This window comes from Osmerus eperlanus, chromosome 7, assembly GCF_963692335.1.
Source record: "Osmerus eperlanus chromosome 7, fOsmEpe2.1, whole genome shotgun sequence".
Taxonomy (NCBI): domain Eukaryota; kingdom Metazoa; phylum Chordata; class Actinopteri; order Osmeriformes; family Osmeridae; genus Osmerus; species Osmerus eperlanus.
In genome coordinates, this window is record NC_085024.1 from 7,165,226 (window position 1) to 7,182,544 (window position 17,319).

Genomic DNA, 17,319 nt, shown 5'->3' on the forward strand with positions numbered 1-17,319 from the left:
CCTATGTATAATGGCTTGAGGTACAGTATTGGCATAACAGTGTATTTCAATTGTTTAAAAATTAACCATATCATTTTTGTAGGCCATCATATAGGCCTGAGTATTCTCAAGAATATGTCCCTGCAGGATGCAGAAAAGGTGTTCATCTCTGGACCAGTTTATCATCAGAGGTAAGTAGAGAATGTACATTTTCTGCACAATGCCATACAACTTTATCATCTAATATTAATACCTGTATTATCAACCACTTCAGTAATGCTAATTAATGTACACTTCTTTGTTAGTGTAACTGATATTTATGCTTACCTAGAAATAATATTGTCTGTCTACTATTTCAGTGAAGTGGAGGAGTTTGATAGGGGGATATCGAAACAATTGCGCCCAGAAGGGAGACCATTCTAGTAAGTAGTGCTGTTACTGACTTCACAATCTGGGGTTTGAATATTGAAGGGTCAGGACAAGTCAAATATCCATAATGTTTTTTTATATTTGTTTTTCTTGCTTCTGTCTCTCATTGAAGGATGAAGTTGTATGGAGGATATGAAGGGGTGATGGAGGTCGATATGGAGGGGCGATTGTTAAATAAACAATGTATATCTTGAATCTGCCCTGAGAGTCGTCCTTGTGTCTTGCCTCTCTAACATTACACATTTGTGGTTGAGGTTGAGTGACTGCAAAAGCCATAGCAAATAGAATATAACTTAACTTTTCCAGAACTTTGTGGTGTCAGACACATACAAAATGTAGTATGCACACAGGCATGTGCAGTATTTACAGGTATATGAAAGATGACATCTGATCCACTGACATGGTCAGTGGATCAGATGTCAATGTTTTGGTCAATGTTTTGTTTCATGTCCAATACAAAACAGTACATCCTAGCATTCCCATCCACACCAAAGGAAGCATCCTCATGCAGCCCATCCATTCACCATAGAGGTTCATCACCAGCAGCAGAAGAGAAGGAAGTGGTGGATCCTCCGCAGCCCCATCCATCCCACATCACACAAAGAAAACGTTTGTGATGACATGAAATAAAATAAAGTATAACAGATTGGAGTTTAACTTATATTTCCTCAGATAACTTTATTTATGTATAATAAATAAATCCAAGATGGCGCCGATGACAGCTGCCTCGGTTGCTAGGTGCGCTCTGTTTTGTCTTGTTTTGTCTGTTAATTCAGTGTTCTGCCCAGATTTCCGGGGTTCTCTAACAAGAGAAGTACTTCTAGCCAGTGCCGCGCTAGGCTTTGCCCATGCAGTGAAACGCCGAAGAAGGGGAAAGCGAGCGGGAGCGCTAGTTCGGCTACGCAGACGTGGAATCCGAACAGTGCTTCCAAGTTTTTTCCTCTCCAATGTTCGGTTTTGTGCTTCACGGAGACATGGCTGTGTGATTTGATCCTGGACACCGCATTGCATCTGGCAGGCTTTCAACTCGTGAGAGCTGACCGGGACACAGCACTCTCCGGCAAAACCAAAGGCGGTGGTATTTGTTTCTACATCAACAGTGGCTGGTGTGTAGATGTGACAGTGATTCTGCAACATTGTTCTCCGGATCTGGAATAATTTTGTTATAAACTGTAAACCTTTTTACTCGCAAAGAGAATTTGCTTCACTCATTTTGGTCGGAGTCTACAGGGCGCCGGGTCCACAGGTTAAAGAGGCCCAACGCATGCTCGCCGACCAGATTCTGAGTGTGGAGCGAGCAAACCCGGATTCCCTTGTTATCGTACTCGGCGACTTTAACAAAGGTAATCTTAGCCACGAACTCCCTAAATACAGACAATTCAGAGAAGCCAACCAGAGAAGAGAACACTCTGGATCACTGCTACACTACAGTCAGTAGAGCCTACCACGCCGTCCCTCGTGCAGCACTGGGTCACTCTGACCATGCCATGGTCCATCTGATTCCTGCATACAAGCAGAAATTAAAGCTCTGTAAACCTGTTGTGAGGACATCAAAACAGTGGACCAGTGAGGCTATGGAGGATCTGCGGGTGTGCTTGGACCGTACTGACTGTTGGACTGTTCACGACCGCTACCAATAGTCGGGATGAACTCACAGAGGCTGTGACATCATACATCAGCTTCTGTGAGGACTGCTGTATTCCAACACGCACCAGGGTGAACTTCAACAACGACAATCCTGGTTCTCAGCAGAGCTCAGAAGGTTGAGGTCAGAGAAGGAGGAAGCATTTAGGAGTGGGGATAGAGACAGATTCAAGGAGTCGAAGAACAGGTTTAGCAAGGCGGTGAGAGATGCTAAACGACTGTACTCAGAGAGACTGAAGCGCCAGTTCTCTGCTAACGACTCTGCTTCTGTCTGGAGAGGGCTCAGGCAGATTACCAACTACAAGCCCAGAGCCCCCCACTCCACTAACGACTCCCGCCTGGCCAACGACCTGAACGAGTTCTACTGTAGATTTGAAAGACAATTGGATTGTCCTGATCTACCCCCTCCCACCCATGTAGCCTCCCCCCCTCTACAGTGACGACTCTTTCCATTCAGGAGGATGAAGTTAACAGACTTTTAAGTTAACAAGAGGCAGAAGACCCGCAAAGCAGCTGGGCCGGACTCTGTCTCTCCAGCCACCCTCAAGCACTGCGCTGACCAGCTCTGTCCGGTGTTTACCAACATCTTTAACACCTCCCTGGAGACATGCCATGTGCCAGCCTGTCTCAAATCCTCCACCATCATCCCTGTGCCCAAAAAGCCAAGGCCAACAGGACTCAATGACTACAGACCCGTCGCCCTGACCTCTGTGGTACTGAAGTCTTTTGAGCGCCTTGTGCTGGCACACCTCAAATCCATCACCGACCCTTTCCTGGACCCACTGCAGTTTGCCTACAGAGCCAACAGGTCGGTGGATGACGCCGTTAACATGGCCCTCCACTTCACCCTACAGCACCTGGACTCCCCAGCATCCTACGCCAGGATCCTGTTTGTGGATTTCAGCTCTGCCTTCAACACCATCATCCCTGCCCTGCTTCAGGACAAGCTCTCCCAGCTGAACGTGCCCGACTCCACCTGCAGGTGGATCACAGACTTCCTGTCTGACAGGAAGCAGTGCGTTAAGCTGGGAACACAAGTCTCTGACTCCCGGTCCATCAGCACCGGATATCCTCAGGGCTGCGTCCTTTCCCCTCTGCTCTTCTCCCTGTACACCAACAGCTGCACCTCCAGTCATCCGTCTGTCAAACTTCTGAAGTTTGCGGACAACACCACCCTCATTGGGCTCATCTCTGACGGGGACTGACGGGGACTGACGGGGACCTATAATCAGACTGAGTCTGATTATAGGTGGGAAGCTGACAACCTGGTGACCTGGTGCAGCCAGAACAACTTAGAGCTTAATGCTCTTAAGACAGTGGAGATGGTTGTGGACTTCAGGAAGAATACAGTCCCACTCACCCCCATCACCCTGTGCAACTCCCCAGTCAACACTGTGGAGTCCTTCCGCTTCCTGGGCACCATCCTCTCCCAGGACCTCAAGTGGGAACTGAACATCAGCTCCCTCACTAAGAAAGCACAACAGAGGATGTACTTCCTACGGCAGATGAAGAAATTCAACCTGCCAAAGACAATGATGGTGCACTTCTACACAACCATCGAGTCCATCCTCACCTCTTCCATCACCATCTGGTACGCTGCTGCCACTGCCAAGGACAAGAGCAGACTGCAGCGTATCATCTGCACTGCTGAGAAGGTGATCGGCTGCAATCTGCCTACCCTCGAGGACCTGCACACCTCGAGGACCCTGAGGCGAGCGAGGAAGATTGTGGCCGACCCCTCCCACCCTGGCCACTCCCTAATCCAGCTACTCCCCTCCGGCAGAAGGCTGCGGTGCATCAGGACCAAAACCTCACGCCATAAGAACAGTTTCTTTCCATCTGCTACTGGCCTCTTCAACAAGGCCAAGGACTCCCATTGACATTCATTCATTATTTAACCCAGTATCTGATTGCACTATTGCACTATGTTGACCACTCATGCTGCTTATTCTTATCCTTATTCTTATTTTTATATATATTTTATTTTATATTTAAATTGTTTTATTCTGAGATTGTTTAGTTCTTAGGAATAGTTAAACTTCAGTACCTTTACTTAATTTAAGATTCGTATATGTTTAGTGTTTGCACCTCCCTGCCACAGTAAATTCCGTGTTTGTATAACATACATGGCGAATAAACCAAATTCTGATTCTGATAGAGCATAGAATCAAATAATGAAATGAATCACAGAATACGTACATTGTACATATACATATAAATAAGTATTTTGACTGTGGAGAAGACAGAACCCTGTGTGTGTGTGTGTGTGTGTGTGTGTGTGTGTGGAATTAAATTATCTGCAGTATGAATCAAGGATTTACTCATGTTTAGTAGTTGTATTCCCAACAGATGTCAGATCAGATTCAACTTTATTGTCATTACACAAGTACAGGTACAAGGCAACGAAATGCAGTTTAGGTCTAACCAGAAGTGCAATAGCAGCAAGTGCAGGATATACAGTGTAGTGCAATAAAGTATGGACAGAAGCTATCCGTGTAAAGTGTAAAAATGCAGTGGAAAGTGATTGCATATTACAGTTAGAATTACGGTGCAAAATGCAAATGTAAACAGTTGGTGCTGTAAATAACAGTCGGCAGTGCAAATGAACATAATCCAGTTAAGGTATTGTAGTGCAAGATGCATAAGTAAACAGTTGTTACTGTAATAAACAGTCAGTAGTGCAAATTGACATTCCAGTAGTGCAAATAACAAAGTGAAGGCAAATGTGAGGTACACTGTAAAAACAATCTGTCGATTTTACGGTAAAATACTGGCAGCTGTGGTTGCCAGAATTTTACCGTAAAAAATATGGTGACCATGTATAAGGCATTACGGTATGATTTTTGAGAACTGTAAAATGCAATGTTTAAAATTGTGTTATTTACAGTAAATTACTATTTTAAAAAGTATATGTCATAAACCTGTTTACAGTAATTTGCTGTCAATATAACAGGCAGAATGTAAACTATCTTACAGTAAACTACCGTAATAAATATAGTGACCATGTATAAGACATTACGGTATGATTTTTTAGGAACTATAAATTTCATGGTTGTAAACTGTTTTTCCAACGGTAAATTACTATGTAAAAACCAGATCTATTGTAAACCAGTTTACAGTAATTTTCTTTTAAAATAACAGCAATACTATGAACCTTTTTACGGTAAACACAAAAAATTGTATAATTTACAGTAAATTACTGGCAGCTGTGGTTGCCAGAATTTTACCATAAAAAATACAGTGATAACATATAGAACATTACGCCAGTAGTATGCCAGTAAATTTCACAGTTGAAAATGTTTTTTGTTTGTGGTAAATCTCTATGGAAAAACATATATTGTTAACCTAATATAATGTAAACTTTCAAATCAATTCCAATGCATCAATAACCAAGCAAACTTACTGCTAGTACCATAAATACTTCAACTTACTGAATATTGTGTAATAAGGAAAGGTTGCTTCTGGGAACAAAAACCAAGTCAAAACTGGAAAGCACAACTCAAACTTTAATCAAGTCACGGATGTTCAGAGCAGCTTCCAACAAAAATGGCAACAAAATAGCTGTTGCCTTGATCTTAGTGTTCAAGTAATAACTTCTTATTGTTTGACTTACTGAAAGTACAGCCTTTAACAAAAAATACACACAATTGCTGCTTATTGCTCATGTAATCAAAAGGTATTAGTAATTCAACAGAAAATGCACAATGAGCCAGTTTACATAAATTTAACAAAATCGCTTATTTTAACCCTTAAGTCGACCGAAAAGAAAGAATACAGAAAATTATTATTATTGTGTATACCGTTTCATACCAGTTTATACAGCTGGCGCTGTGCGGTCAGACAACAGTTCAGTTGGATAGGTCCGTCTTTAACATGTCCCTCTCCAATCCTGGTCAGCGAGATCTGCGATGAGGGTAAGGACCCTTAAGTTGACCGAAAAGAAAGAATACTGAAAATTATGATCATTTGCAGCCCTTGTGTATACTGTTTCATACCAGTTTATACAGCTGGCGCTGTGCGGTCAGACAACAGTTCAGTTGGATAGGTCCATCTTTAACATGTCCCTCTCCAATCCTGGTCAGCGAGATCTGCGATGAGGGTGAGGACTCTTGGGTTCACCGACAGCTGTTTCTTGTTCTTCTTTGTTTCAACTTTTGTGCCCCTCTCCGGATTGATCATGAAGAAACACCTTTGAACATAATTTCATAATCAAGGAATCTTTTTATTTTATTATCTAATAAAAATATAAATAAAAACACTTATTTACCTCTGAATGAACTCAAGTGTGGAGCCCAGTTCCACGGGATAATGGATATTGAGGCAGTAGTAGGTTCCAAACATCAAACAGATGGCAGAGATGAAGTTGGGGATGTGGTCATTCACGACCTTGCCATCTACACTTAGCATAAACTGTCTTGAGGCATAGCAAGACGTTCCTGCAAAGAACAGACAGGTAGAATAACAGACCAGCCATTACCATCCAGAAGAAGTCTTACCAAAATTGCTAGGCTTTGAAGCAGCACTTTAAAACATGACAGTGAATGACAGTTTTCATGTAATACTTCCTAACATTAGCTTAATGAAACTAATTATCAACACTTACCACATACAATGATGCATGGTGTCACAGGCAAGCTTTCCACTTGTACTTCGTTTGCCAGACATGTTTGTTCCACATAGTGGAAGAGGTTCTCCTCTTTTTCATTAAAGTACGAGAGAAGAAGGAGTATCATATCCTTGACATCTTCTGAGCAGCCCTCTAACGGTCCTCTCAGAATTTCCAGCTTTGTGACAGCCTGAAGAACTCTTTTGCTCTTGTCTGCACAAAAGGTTCTCATTAAGTCCAGAAGCCGTTTTCCCTTTTTTTCAACATTGGTGAGGAAAGTCTCTTTCAGTGATATGCCAGTGAGCTCTTGGAAGTGGACTGTCATTCCAATCTCCTGGAACAAAAAAGGCCACTCCTCCATGAGGGATTGCAGATCTGTTCCCTGGTTTATCTCTTTACGTTGGGAGTAGTAGGTACACTTCATTAGAGTTTCTACCTCGCCTGGGGTGAAGTTAGTCTGTTCACTGAGCGCTTTAATTTGGTCTTTCTTCTCTTGTTGGCTTTCTGGTGTCTCACTCACTGGCATATATTTCATGTCCCACTTTACGCAACCATAGGTGTCCTGCTTAGCTGCCCTTTGTTCATCTGGGATTTCATCTGTTTCGTACTCTTCTGACCCCTGTTTGCGCTTCTTAATCCTTGGTGTTGAAGACCGCTTCACATTTTCAATCCAGGCTTGTAATTGCTTGACTAGTGAGTGATATCCTTGTCCAATCACATCACCTGCTATGACATCTTGCAGTGACTGTGGATACTTTGCAACCATTTTTTTGGCAACTTCTGTGGAGGCTTTTGTATTGGGAGAGGCACAGGCTTCCATCATGAAAGTAACAACAATCCGGACCATTTCTCTATGTAGCCGTGGACTTGGCCTTTTCCCCCTCTCTAAACACTGCATCAAGCCTTCAGGAAACTTTGTCCATGGGATCTGGAAGTCGTCAACCCAGTCTGCAGCAGTAATCGACGGGGAGAGACTGACTGAAGAGCATGTTGAGGAAGATGGAGGAGACAATGCTGACTGGCTATGGCCTTCATTGGTTTGTGCTGTAAAGAATGGAATCAACAAAATGTATTTAAAGTATGTTTTATCCTTAGTTCAGACCTACTTCAAAAAAGGTTGTCAAAATTACTTACTGGTTTGTTTCCAGGCAGCTACCAATCTTCTTGCTTGAATTGGTCTCAGTGTTGAAAGCAGATCAGCTTCCTGGATGAAGTGAAAATACTCGCTGGTCTCTACCCCCAATGATTGGAGTGTCTCCACTAAATTATCCAATACTGAGGCTGGGAGGTCTGGTATCACATTTGTGATGGCACTGCGAATGTTGATTTGCTCTGGATTATCCATTTCTGAGTATGTAAGTGATTAAAGCACAATTAACCACAGAATGACAGTCCAAGACAGTTAACAATGTGATAACACACTGTGTTTCAAAGGAACTATTTGGTATCCATCTTTCATATAAGATGGCAATGGATAGAAATCAATCAAGTCACTGATGTTAAGACACTGCATCTTTTCATTGTCTTTCCTAACTGAGTAAAGGTGGTAGTCAGAAAGGAATTCTGCTGTGTACACTGACATCAGAAAATGAACAGTGTCATTTTTAATCCAAATGAGCACTAGTTCACCAAACTGCACTGAGTCAATGTTCCCTGTGATAAGGAATTGCCCTTTTTTATATGACGTTCCCTTATACAGAATTTCTGCTGTGACCTTTGTGTTGGTCTCAGTGAAGCCAAATTGTCTGACTGCATCTTGAATGGCTTTACTGTATAGTCCTGAGTAAAATGGACAACCATTTTTAACTTGGAAGACAGCCTTGCCCGATCCTGCTGAAAGATACGCATGTAACAGCTGATGTCTTTCAGACAGAGTAAGACAGAGGTTTTTGAAATTTTTCAAATTCCTTGCACATCTCTTGAAATAACTGTGCTTACTTTCAAAGCGCATTGTCCATAATCTGATCAGGGGTCCACATTTCAGAATCATTTCTGGGTAGTGACGTAAATAATGATGCTTTGGTTTCAGGCAACATTCTGGGAATAGAGCTTTTCTTGACTCTAAGTATTCTTGAATAAGAACATCAAGGTATGCAACCTGAGGGACAGAGATTTTCTGAGCACATATCATGTCCACAATGTCTTTCAGCTGCAGAGTCAACTGCCACACATTATCTGCTTTATCTTCCACTCTGTCACCAATTATGAGAGGCAACAGCCTTAGAAAATTCCAATTCTGTACAGCTTGACCTGAGAGTTTAGTTCCATGGGGGCTGACCTCACATGGTTTTGTAGAAGCATCGGAAGCGCAGTATTTAAACTGTTTAATCCGTCGATTCAGAATGGAATAAGTGAACCAAGCCTTTTTCTTTATGAAATACTTAAGATACAGTGCAACATCGTAAGACAAAACACCCTCAAAGATGTCGTGTCCCAGACAAGGTGGCAAACCTGGCAGACAGACATTAAAGTATTTCAAAGAATTAAAGACCGACTTAAACTTTACTCCTTCCACATCTGTGGATGTACCTTCGGTCTGGAGGCGATCAACAGCAAAATTGTTGTTCTCAATAGTCCTCTCTGGTCCACACAGATTTGGATCACCCTGAAAGTCAGATCTGTTTATTAAGCAGTACCTACAGAAATATTTTGAGGTGCTGAAATTTTCAGTGAATCCACCGATGCAATGGGAGCCCAAATTATCTCCAGCAATGCAATACAAGGTTCCCTTGACTGTTTCATTTGATACAACAATCCCATTATCCTCCAATTCCTTCAAGTCTGTTATTAGTTCAGAGAACACCTTAGCATGCCCAAACGCTTTGAAATCTTTCTCTCTACACAATAACACAAGTGACATGTGGTCTGTATCAGACCGTACATGAAGTGGTAAGTTGGCAACAGATGCATAGACAGCTAAAACTTTATGTCTTGTCTTGGCAGAGCCTAAAGGGTTAACTACTTCGAAGGCATCCTGGTATAGAACTAACTTGACACATGATGGATTTTGAGGAGAAAAATCATTGTTTTTGAATATCTGACCATCCCTAATGTCACTTAGAACATCTGAAGGAGATTCGGGTGAGTGCTCTCCTGACACACAGTTCTGCAACTGATCAGATTCTAACAAACATTTCAAAGTCTCTCTCACAGGCACATAATAGGCAAACCTATCTATCCTGTTCTCATCTCTTCCTAAAAATATTTTCTTGGGCTCCACATAGTTGAATTTTTCTTTGAAAGACTTGGCTCTTGAATAATCTGTTCGCATTGGCCCTGTATGACATGCAGTGAACAGATCAAATCCCTTGACAGCCTCACAAACCTTGGTTATGTCCTCATCTGATAATGAGGTGTCATTTTTTAGCAGTGAACTAAGTTTACTCAAAGTATATGTTTGACCCAACTCATTTATGTTTTGCATTTCCTCAACAATGTTCTGTATAGTTGAAGCAGGCAGAAGGAACTGCCACTGCAATCTCAAGTAGAACAAACTCACGTTTCTAAGATAAAGATCACTGAAATTTTCAGATATGTCCAAATCGACTTCATCTGTGCCTGTCGCTGGACCTGCATAACAGTGAGGGACAATGTCACCTGACTCAGGTGGAGTAGATGTTGACGGATGAGAAGCAGATTCTCTATACACATCACTTACACTGCTGTCTGTAAAACCTCTGTGCTTCCGTGACATATGCGCGGTAAATGAAGACTTGACTTGGAAATCTGTATTACATCCTCTAACTGGACAACTTACAGCACGTCCTTCTACAATATGCTCCTTCAAGTGAGCAATCAGTTCATGGGTATCTTGACACTGGTGTTCACACAAGGCCACTAACGTCACTGTGTCCAATCCCGACCGCTGTAAACTACTATTGTCCAAACCCGAATGGGGTTTGGACACTCAGTTTCCGGTCTTTTTGCCAGCATTTTCTTTTGCTATCGCCAGCAAAGTGTAAGTAGTATTATTGTAGGCATACCAAACAATCTACGTGTAAAATTTCATGAACATATATGGACGTTTACATGTCTAAATAATATAGGAAAGTTACTTTGGCCGAAAGACCACTCGGCGACACTCGGGCGACGCTTGGGCGACGATCTTTACTCTGACAAGTGTGTCTGTGTTGTCATCGTACTGCTACTATGGGTTAGCATATGAGTGTATTTCAATGCTAGCTTAACACTACTTTGTCTTGCCAATGAAAATACACGATCATGTGTGACGTGATCTGTAGTCGAGGGGAGGAAGGGATGGGGGCTAGCAAACTTTGAGAAGAGTTCAACAAAACATCCAGCAGGTGGTGGTATACAGTCAAATTGAGATTTTATCGCATAGTTTGGAGATGTTGAAGCGTGATATCTTATTGTGGAGGACATAACTACGTCCCCGGATATGTTGACAGCATTGATGGTCAGTTTGGTGACCCTGGATCAAGTTAATATCCCCGGAAAAACAGCAGCGGCCAGTGTTTAGAAGTGCGGTCGGGTTTGGACAAGGGTAGCGCACGGCTAATTTACCGGCGCCAGCGTCTTTTGACCGGCTCTAGTAAAGGCTAAGCTAACTCTAAATTTTTTAACAATATTTTGCTCGAAAGGTAAGAAGTTAAAGCTTAACGTGAAATCAGTAAATCAGCTGAAAACGTGATACGATTATTTTTATCAATATTTGAAGTGGCATTTTCTCAGAATGTTAGCTAAAAACCGGTCGGGATTGGACACAGTGACGCTACACATTTAAAAGTGGTAACAGCCGTCCAGACTGTTTCATTAGCAGATACAACATTATGCCTCCGGTAAAAATGAGCCTTAAAAGCTCCATACCTGCAAAATGTCTGCTTGCATCCATCTCCAAAGCACTTAAATAAACAGCGAGGTTCGTTTCTGTGGAGTTTGCAGTGAAGCACATAACCTCTCAAAGTCTTAAGAGACTTACCACAGAAATCACAATTTACCATTGTGTATGTTCGACACAACATACACAATGTGGCAAAAGACAATTTAACCCAACTAACATTTAGCAAAATTAACACATTTTGTTAAGTTAAGCAAAACTAGCATTCACCTTTCAAGCAAGGGCAACACAAAACGGCAGAAAAGCCCGCGTTGTAGAGCTAGCATACCTATGTTAACTAGCCTAACATTATTACAAAGCTTTGTTTGCTATCACGCTGGAACAAATTCTTTAGACATGCAGACATATCTAATGAAGATAATTTTACCACCGTGCTCTTAAGTCGAGTTGTGCCATCACAAAATAGAGCTAACTAGCTGGCTAGCTAGTTAGTTAATCCTCAAAGAAAAAACTAACATACTAACTCAACTAACATTTAGCAAAATAACACATTTTGTAAAGTTAAGGAAAACTAAAATCCACCTTTTATTATTGACACCATCTTCATGACGCTATTGACACCATCTTCTCGAAGAGAAGCTCGGGTTCGGGGGAACCCAACTGTCCGGACGGGACGTTCGCAGCTGGCTACACGATGGACGCGTGGGAGAATTGGCGTGTCGTGTGTCTAGCGGCGCTTTCCGTGGAGGACGTTGAAGACATCTTCATATTCGGTACCATGATTACAGGCTTTCTGCTGTTTGGAATAAGCGCTGGCTTTGTATATCGGAAAATCAAGGAAACGGCTGCAGCCATCAAAAGCCCCGTTAGGCTGCCCGACATGATTGATGCGTTGGGCAGAGCTGTTGGAGCTCAGACTGTGAACTTACAACGCAGCATTGATTACAACAGGGATAAGTTTGCGGCTCTGCAAAGGAAGATGGAGGACATGGAGACATTCCTGAAGGGTGGACGTGAAAATTGAGTTGCGGCTACTCGTCAAAACAACTACCCCAAACTTATCCACTTTCGGCCCCGTAACCAGCACAGGCCTTGGCCAAGGCCGTCGCTGGAAAACAACTCCCCTGGAGAGCGCTGAAGCGAGACTATCTTGCTCCTCCCTTCCCCCCCCATCCAACGCCTTCGCCTGTTTTTGTAAATGTTGTTGTACTTATGTGCTGAGGTTTTTGTCTGTTCCCACACTGTACTGTACTGGAGCATTGTCTGGGTGTTGCCTTTTTTCCTCCTCTCTCCTCATGTTTACCTTGTCTTGTCCTGTCTACCCCCTTGTCATGTTTGTGTATTAGAAACTGCAAGTGGCAGCTCGGATCTAAGATGGATTCGAGAGACCGCAGATAGAGTGCGGCTAGTTTAGATCAACACTTGTATTATTGTTTTGTTGATTTTATGTAAAGCATTTTGAGCTGCAATTCTTGTATGAAAAGTGCTATATAAATAAAGTCTTACTTACTTACTTACTTTTAAGCGAGGGCAACACAAAACTGCAGAAAAGACCGCGTTAAATTTAACCTGATGCATGTAGCTAGAGCTAGCACACCTAGCCTATGTAGCTAAACTAAACTAACATTAGCTACAAAGCTTTGTTTGCTATCACAGTGGAACCAATTCTTTAGACATGGAGACATATCTAAAAGATAATTTTACCACAGTGCTCTTTAGTCTCGTTGTGCCATCACAAATTAATCCTCACAGAAGAAAACCCAAAAATGCCTCACCTTAGCTCAGTTTGAATTGTGTGACCGTTACGTTGCGCGTGTCTCTTTCTCCTGTGTGTGTGTGTGTTTGTGCCCGCGCGTCTCTGCCTCCGTCACTGGTTGGCGGGCCTCAGCAGAGTGCACACAATATTCTCCAAATACTCTGCAGTCACAGCAGGCCCGTTTTGAGGATTATAATGCTGAACTCAAAAAGTACTCAAAAATTCACATCTGCAAAATCTGACATTCTGGTGTTTCATTCTGTCCATACTGACTGTATTTTTTTTTTATTCAAACATTTTTTACCATATTCTTTACATCCTATTTCCGTATAAATTAAGGTGTGTTCTTGCTGAATTGTAAACAGTTTTATACCATCAATTACAAGTATACATGAGCAAAACCTGTAATTTAAACAGCATCATACCGTTAATTTTAGTGTGAATATTTTTATGACATTTCCCCGTTAATTTGATAAAGTATTATATTTTCCACAGTAAAATGATGTGGTTTGTACACGTTGTTACCGTAAAAATCAAAGTTCAGCACCGTTTGTTACTTTAGGGTAATTCCATGTATATACTACAATGACATACTGTTTACAATTTTACAGTCATTTACCGTTGGTATTTAACAGTTTTTTACTGTAAATTTTATGAACATTTCTTACAGTGTAGGAGAGTTAGCAGTATATGAGGGGAGTGGATCAACGGGGGTTCGAGTTCAGTAAAGAGACAGCTCTGGGGAAAATTTTTTTCTTTAGTCTGCTGGTCCTGGTCCGGAGGCACCTGAAACGCCTGCCGGAGGGCAGTAGAGAAAACAGTCTGTGGGCTGGGTGAGAGGAGTCCTTGAGGATGCTGCAAGCTCGATACAGACAGTGTTTCCTCTGGATGTGCTCGATGGCAGGTAGTGGAGTCCCTGTAATGCGCTGGGAAGTTTTCACCACCCGCTGCAGTGCCTTGCGCTCCGCAACAGAGCAGCTCCCATACCATACTGCGACACAGTTGGTCAGGATGCTTTCTATCGCGCAGCGATAGAAGTTCACCAGGATCGCCGAGGAGAGATGATTCTTCCTCAGTGTCCTCAGGAAGAAGAGGCGCTGGTGAGCCTTCTTGACCAGGCTGGAGGTGTTGGTCATCCATGACATGTCCGCCGAGATGTGGATCCCCAGGAACTTGTAACTGGAGACACGCTCAACAGCCATTGCATTGATGTGGATGGTGTCGTGTGTGCCTGTAAGACTCTTTCCTGAAGTCCACGATGAGCTCCTTCGTTTTAGTGGTGTTGAGGAGCAGGTTATTTTCAGTGCACCATGTGGCCAGGTGCTGGATCTCCTCCCTATAGGCAGTCTCATCGTTGTTGCTGATGAGACCAATCACCGTAGTGTCTTCCGCAAACTTGGCGATGAAATTAGATCCATACATAGGCTTGCAGTCGGAGGTGAAGAGGGAGTAGAGAAACGGGCTTAGCACACGACCCTGTGGTACACTAGTGTTAAGTGTGATGGATGTGGAGCAGGTGAGTCCTGATCGAACATTCTGGGGTTTGTCAGTTAGGAAGGCCAAAATCCAGTTACACATTGAGGTGTTGATGCCCAGGTCTCCACGTTTGGCTATTAACTTGGTTGGGATGACAGTGTTGAATGCTGAGCTGAAATCAACAAACAGCATGTGTGCATAAGAGTTCTTATTATCCAGGTGAGTGAGCACAGAGTGCAGTGCCATGGAAACGGCATCCTCTGTGCTCCTATTGCTGCGGTAGGCAAACTGGTGTGAGTCCAATGTGGATGGTAGAGAGTCTTTTAGGTGTTCCAGGACCAGCCGCTCAAAGCACTTCATAACGATGGGTGTGAGTACTACAGGGCGGTAGTCATTAGTCAGATGTGGTTACATTCTGTCAAAGGCACTAGAGATATTCCACAAACACAAGCCTAGCATGTTTTTTTAGTTTTTCCAGATGGGAGTGTACATGATGAATGTAAGGGCAGCATCATCTAGACTTCTACTCTTCATGTAGGCAAACTGGAGTTGATCTGCCAGGTTCTGGACTGTCTCTTGTAGTTGCAAAAGTACAGACATTCAAAACTCTTCATCACCACTGATGTAAGAGCTACAGGTCGGAAGTCATTGGGAAGTCTGGGTCTGCTCTTCTTTGGAACAAGGCAGATGGCAGAGGTCTTCCACAGAGCTGGAACTGTGTGTCCCTCCAAGGACCAGTTGAACAGTTCACAGAAGACAGGGCCAGTCTCCAGGAGCTTGTTATTACTGATGTTATCAGGACATAATGCTTTGTTGACTTTGGCACTTTGGTGAAGTTAAGCCCATCAAAGCAACTCCAGAACAAGTTCAGAGTATCTGCAAATGTGCCCCAATCCTTAAAGCTCATGTTGCAGGGTGTACATTGGTTCTCTGTAGTCCCAGAAAACGTTTTAAAGCCACTCCAGGCATCACACCTGTCCACATTGATATATTTTCCACCTTTTCTTTAGGCTATCTTATCTTCCTTAATTAGCTTACTTCATTTTATCAAATTATACTGGATCTTGACACCTATGAAATATGTACATTTGTTTCTCATTTTATTTGATTTTAATTTCTTTAATTATCCAATGTTTATTATTCTAACATATTTTCAAATATTATACCTTTCTATAGGCTCTTATTAGAACATATTTTCAAATATTATACCTTTCTATATTATTCGAAGATATTTGGTGGCCAAGCCGCGAAGCGGCGAAGCCACTTAAGTGTTTCTACCTTTTCTTATTAGGGGCCAAGCAGCGAAGCTGCGAGGCACCTATTGTTATTGTTAGTATTATTATTATTAGGGGCCAAGCAGCGAAGCTGCGAGGCACCTATTGTTATTGTTAGTATTATTATTATTATTATTATACTTCTTAAGACTGGGTGTCTATGGCAGGCCCTAGAAGCGCTTGGTCGAAAGTTGTGAAATTTAGCACACTCATTAGGGACAGTCCCCTGGTCCAATTCACAAAGTTTCATGTCCCATACTTGGGCACTCTAGCGCCACCAATGGGTCAAAGTTGGACTTGTGTTTACACACTCAACTTTTGAACCGTATGACCCATTTTCAAAAATGAGGTACCATTGGATTCCCTGGACCAAGACGAGTTCAACACACCCTATGGGGTCAATTTCCGGTTATATAGATTTTCCGCTATTTCCGATTTTATCAAAAACCTTTGAAAGCCTACTCCTCCTACAATCTTTGTCAAATCTTCTTCAAAATTACCAGATATGCTCTTCAGACCAAGCCGCACAAAAGTTATGGTAGAGCATTTTGATACCTACAACCGTTTGTCCGTGACAGCCAATCAAAATCAGCAGAAAAGCCGCCAAACAGGAAGTGAAGTCATATCTCAGCAGTTGTTTGAGGCAGTGAGACTAAATTTGGTACGCCGCCTCGGAACCTTATTCTGAGGATGTCCTCCAAAAATTGTGTCATGTGACTAAAAGGGGGCGTGGCCGGAAGCATAAACGTGTTTTGGCTAATAACGGTTGAAGTGTGTACCTTAATAAAGTAATTTCTTTGTCTCTTGATGTCTTGTGAGATATAAAGCCTGACTATTAATAACTTTTCATAAAATTCGACTGGACGTGGCCGCCATTTTGGATTTCATGGAAAAGTGTAAAAACCTTTTGCACGCCCCAATTTTTGTCCAATGTTTACCAAATTTGGCAAATATGATCTTTAGACCCAGTTTCACAAAAGCAATCAGATGGATTTTCAATTTTCAAAAACGTTTGTTCGGTAGAGACGATCAAAAGCGGTGGCGAAGCCGCCAAACGAGGCGCAAGAGCATATCTCAGCAACCATTTGCGCGATTGTCACCAAACTTGGGTTCCATCGTTCCCATGAGGAGCAGAGGAGGCCTGCAGTGTTATACCATAAAAATAACTTTGAACTCTCAGTACTCTTGAACACAAACATATATTTCAACCAAACTTGGTGTGTTGCATGAGTGCAACAGGTTGTTGTGACTTAATTGTTGCACAAGTGCTATGGAAGCCATGTCCTGCTCTGGACTGCTTGGCCCCTCCATTGCTGCTTGCAGCTATATTTGGTCGCGAAGCGGCGAAGCCACTTAA

General features: G+C 42.5%; 1 protein-coding gene and 1 long non-coding RNA gene across 4 annotated transcripts; one reads left to right on the top strand and one right to left on the bottom strand.

Moving 5' to 3' along the window:
- The first annotated feature begins 80 nt into the window (after positions 1–80).
- Positions 81–602, top strand: LOC134023111 (uncharacterized). Its single transcript, XR_009930738.1, has 3 exons — positions 81–170; positions 339–401; positions 521–602. It is a non-coding gene; the product is annotated as an uncharacterized LOC134023111 (long non-coding RNA).
- Positions 603–5,540: 4,938 nt separating this feature from the next.
- LOC134024260 (uncharacterized) lies at positions 5,541–10,398 on the bottom strand. Of its 3 annotated transcripts, XR_009930866.1 has the most exons (6): positions 9,188–10,398; positions 7,793–8,005; positions 6,656–7,702; positions 6,320–6,488; positions 6,048–6,241; positions 5,541–5,955 (listed from the first exon to the last, which is right to left on the bottom strand). XR_009930866.1 is itself a non-coding variant. In XM_062466845.1 (5 exons), the coding sequence occupies exons 1-5, from the start codon at positions 10,350–10,352 to the stop codon at positions 6,106–6,108; spliced, it is 2,730 nt and encodes a 909-aa protein (XP_062322829.1). In that variant the 5' UTR covers positions 10,353–10,398; the 3' UTR covers positions 5,541–6,105. The 3 variants fall into 3 exon arrangements, 2 of the variants coding, with proteins under 2 accessions (XP_062322829.1, XP_062322830.1); XM_062466845.1 differs by having other exon boundaries at positions 5,541–6,241; XM_062466846.1 differs by lacking the exon at positions 9,188–10,398 and having other exon boundaries at positions 5,541–6,241; positions 7,793–8,447.
- Positions 10,399–17,319: the final 6,921 nt, after the last annotated feature.

Bases quoted from the DNA above. Each gene is read 5' to 3' on its own strand.
- LOC134024260 (XM_062466845.1), bottom strand. From the start codon at position 10,352: ATGTCACGGAAGCACAGAGGTTTTACAGACAGCAGTGTAAGTGATGTG. The intron at 6,489-6,655 runs GTAAGTGTTGAT...TGTTCTTTGCAG, and splicing joins ACCATGCATCATTGTATGTG to GAACGTCTTGCTATGCCTCA. The intron at 6,242-6,319 runs GTAAATAAGTGT...TTATGTTCAAAG, and splicing joins ACACTTGAGTTCATTCAGAG to GTGTTTCTTCATGATCAATC.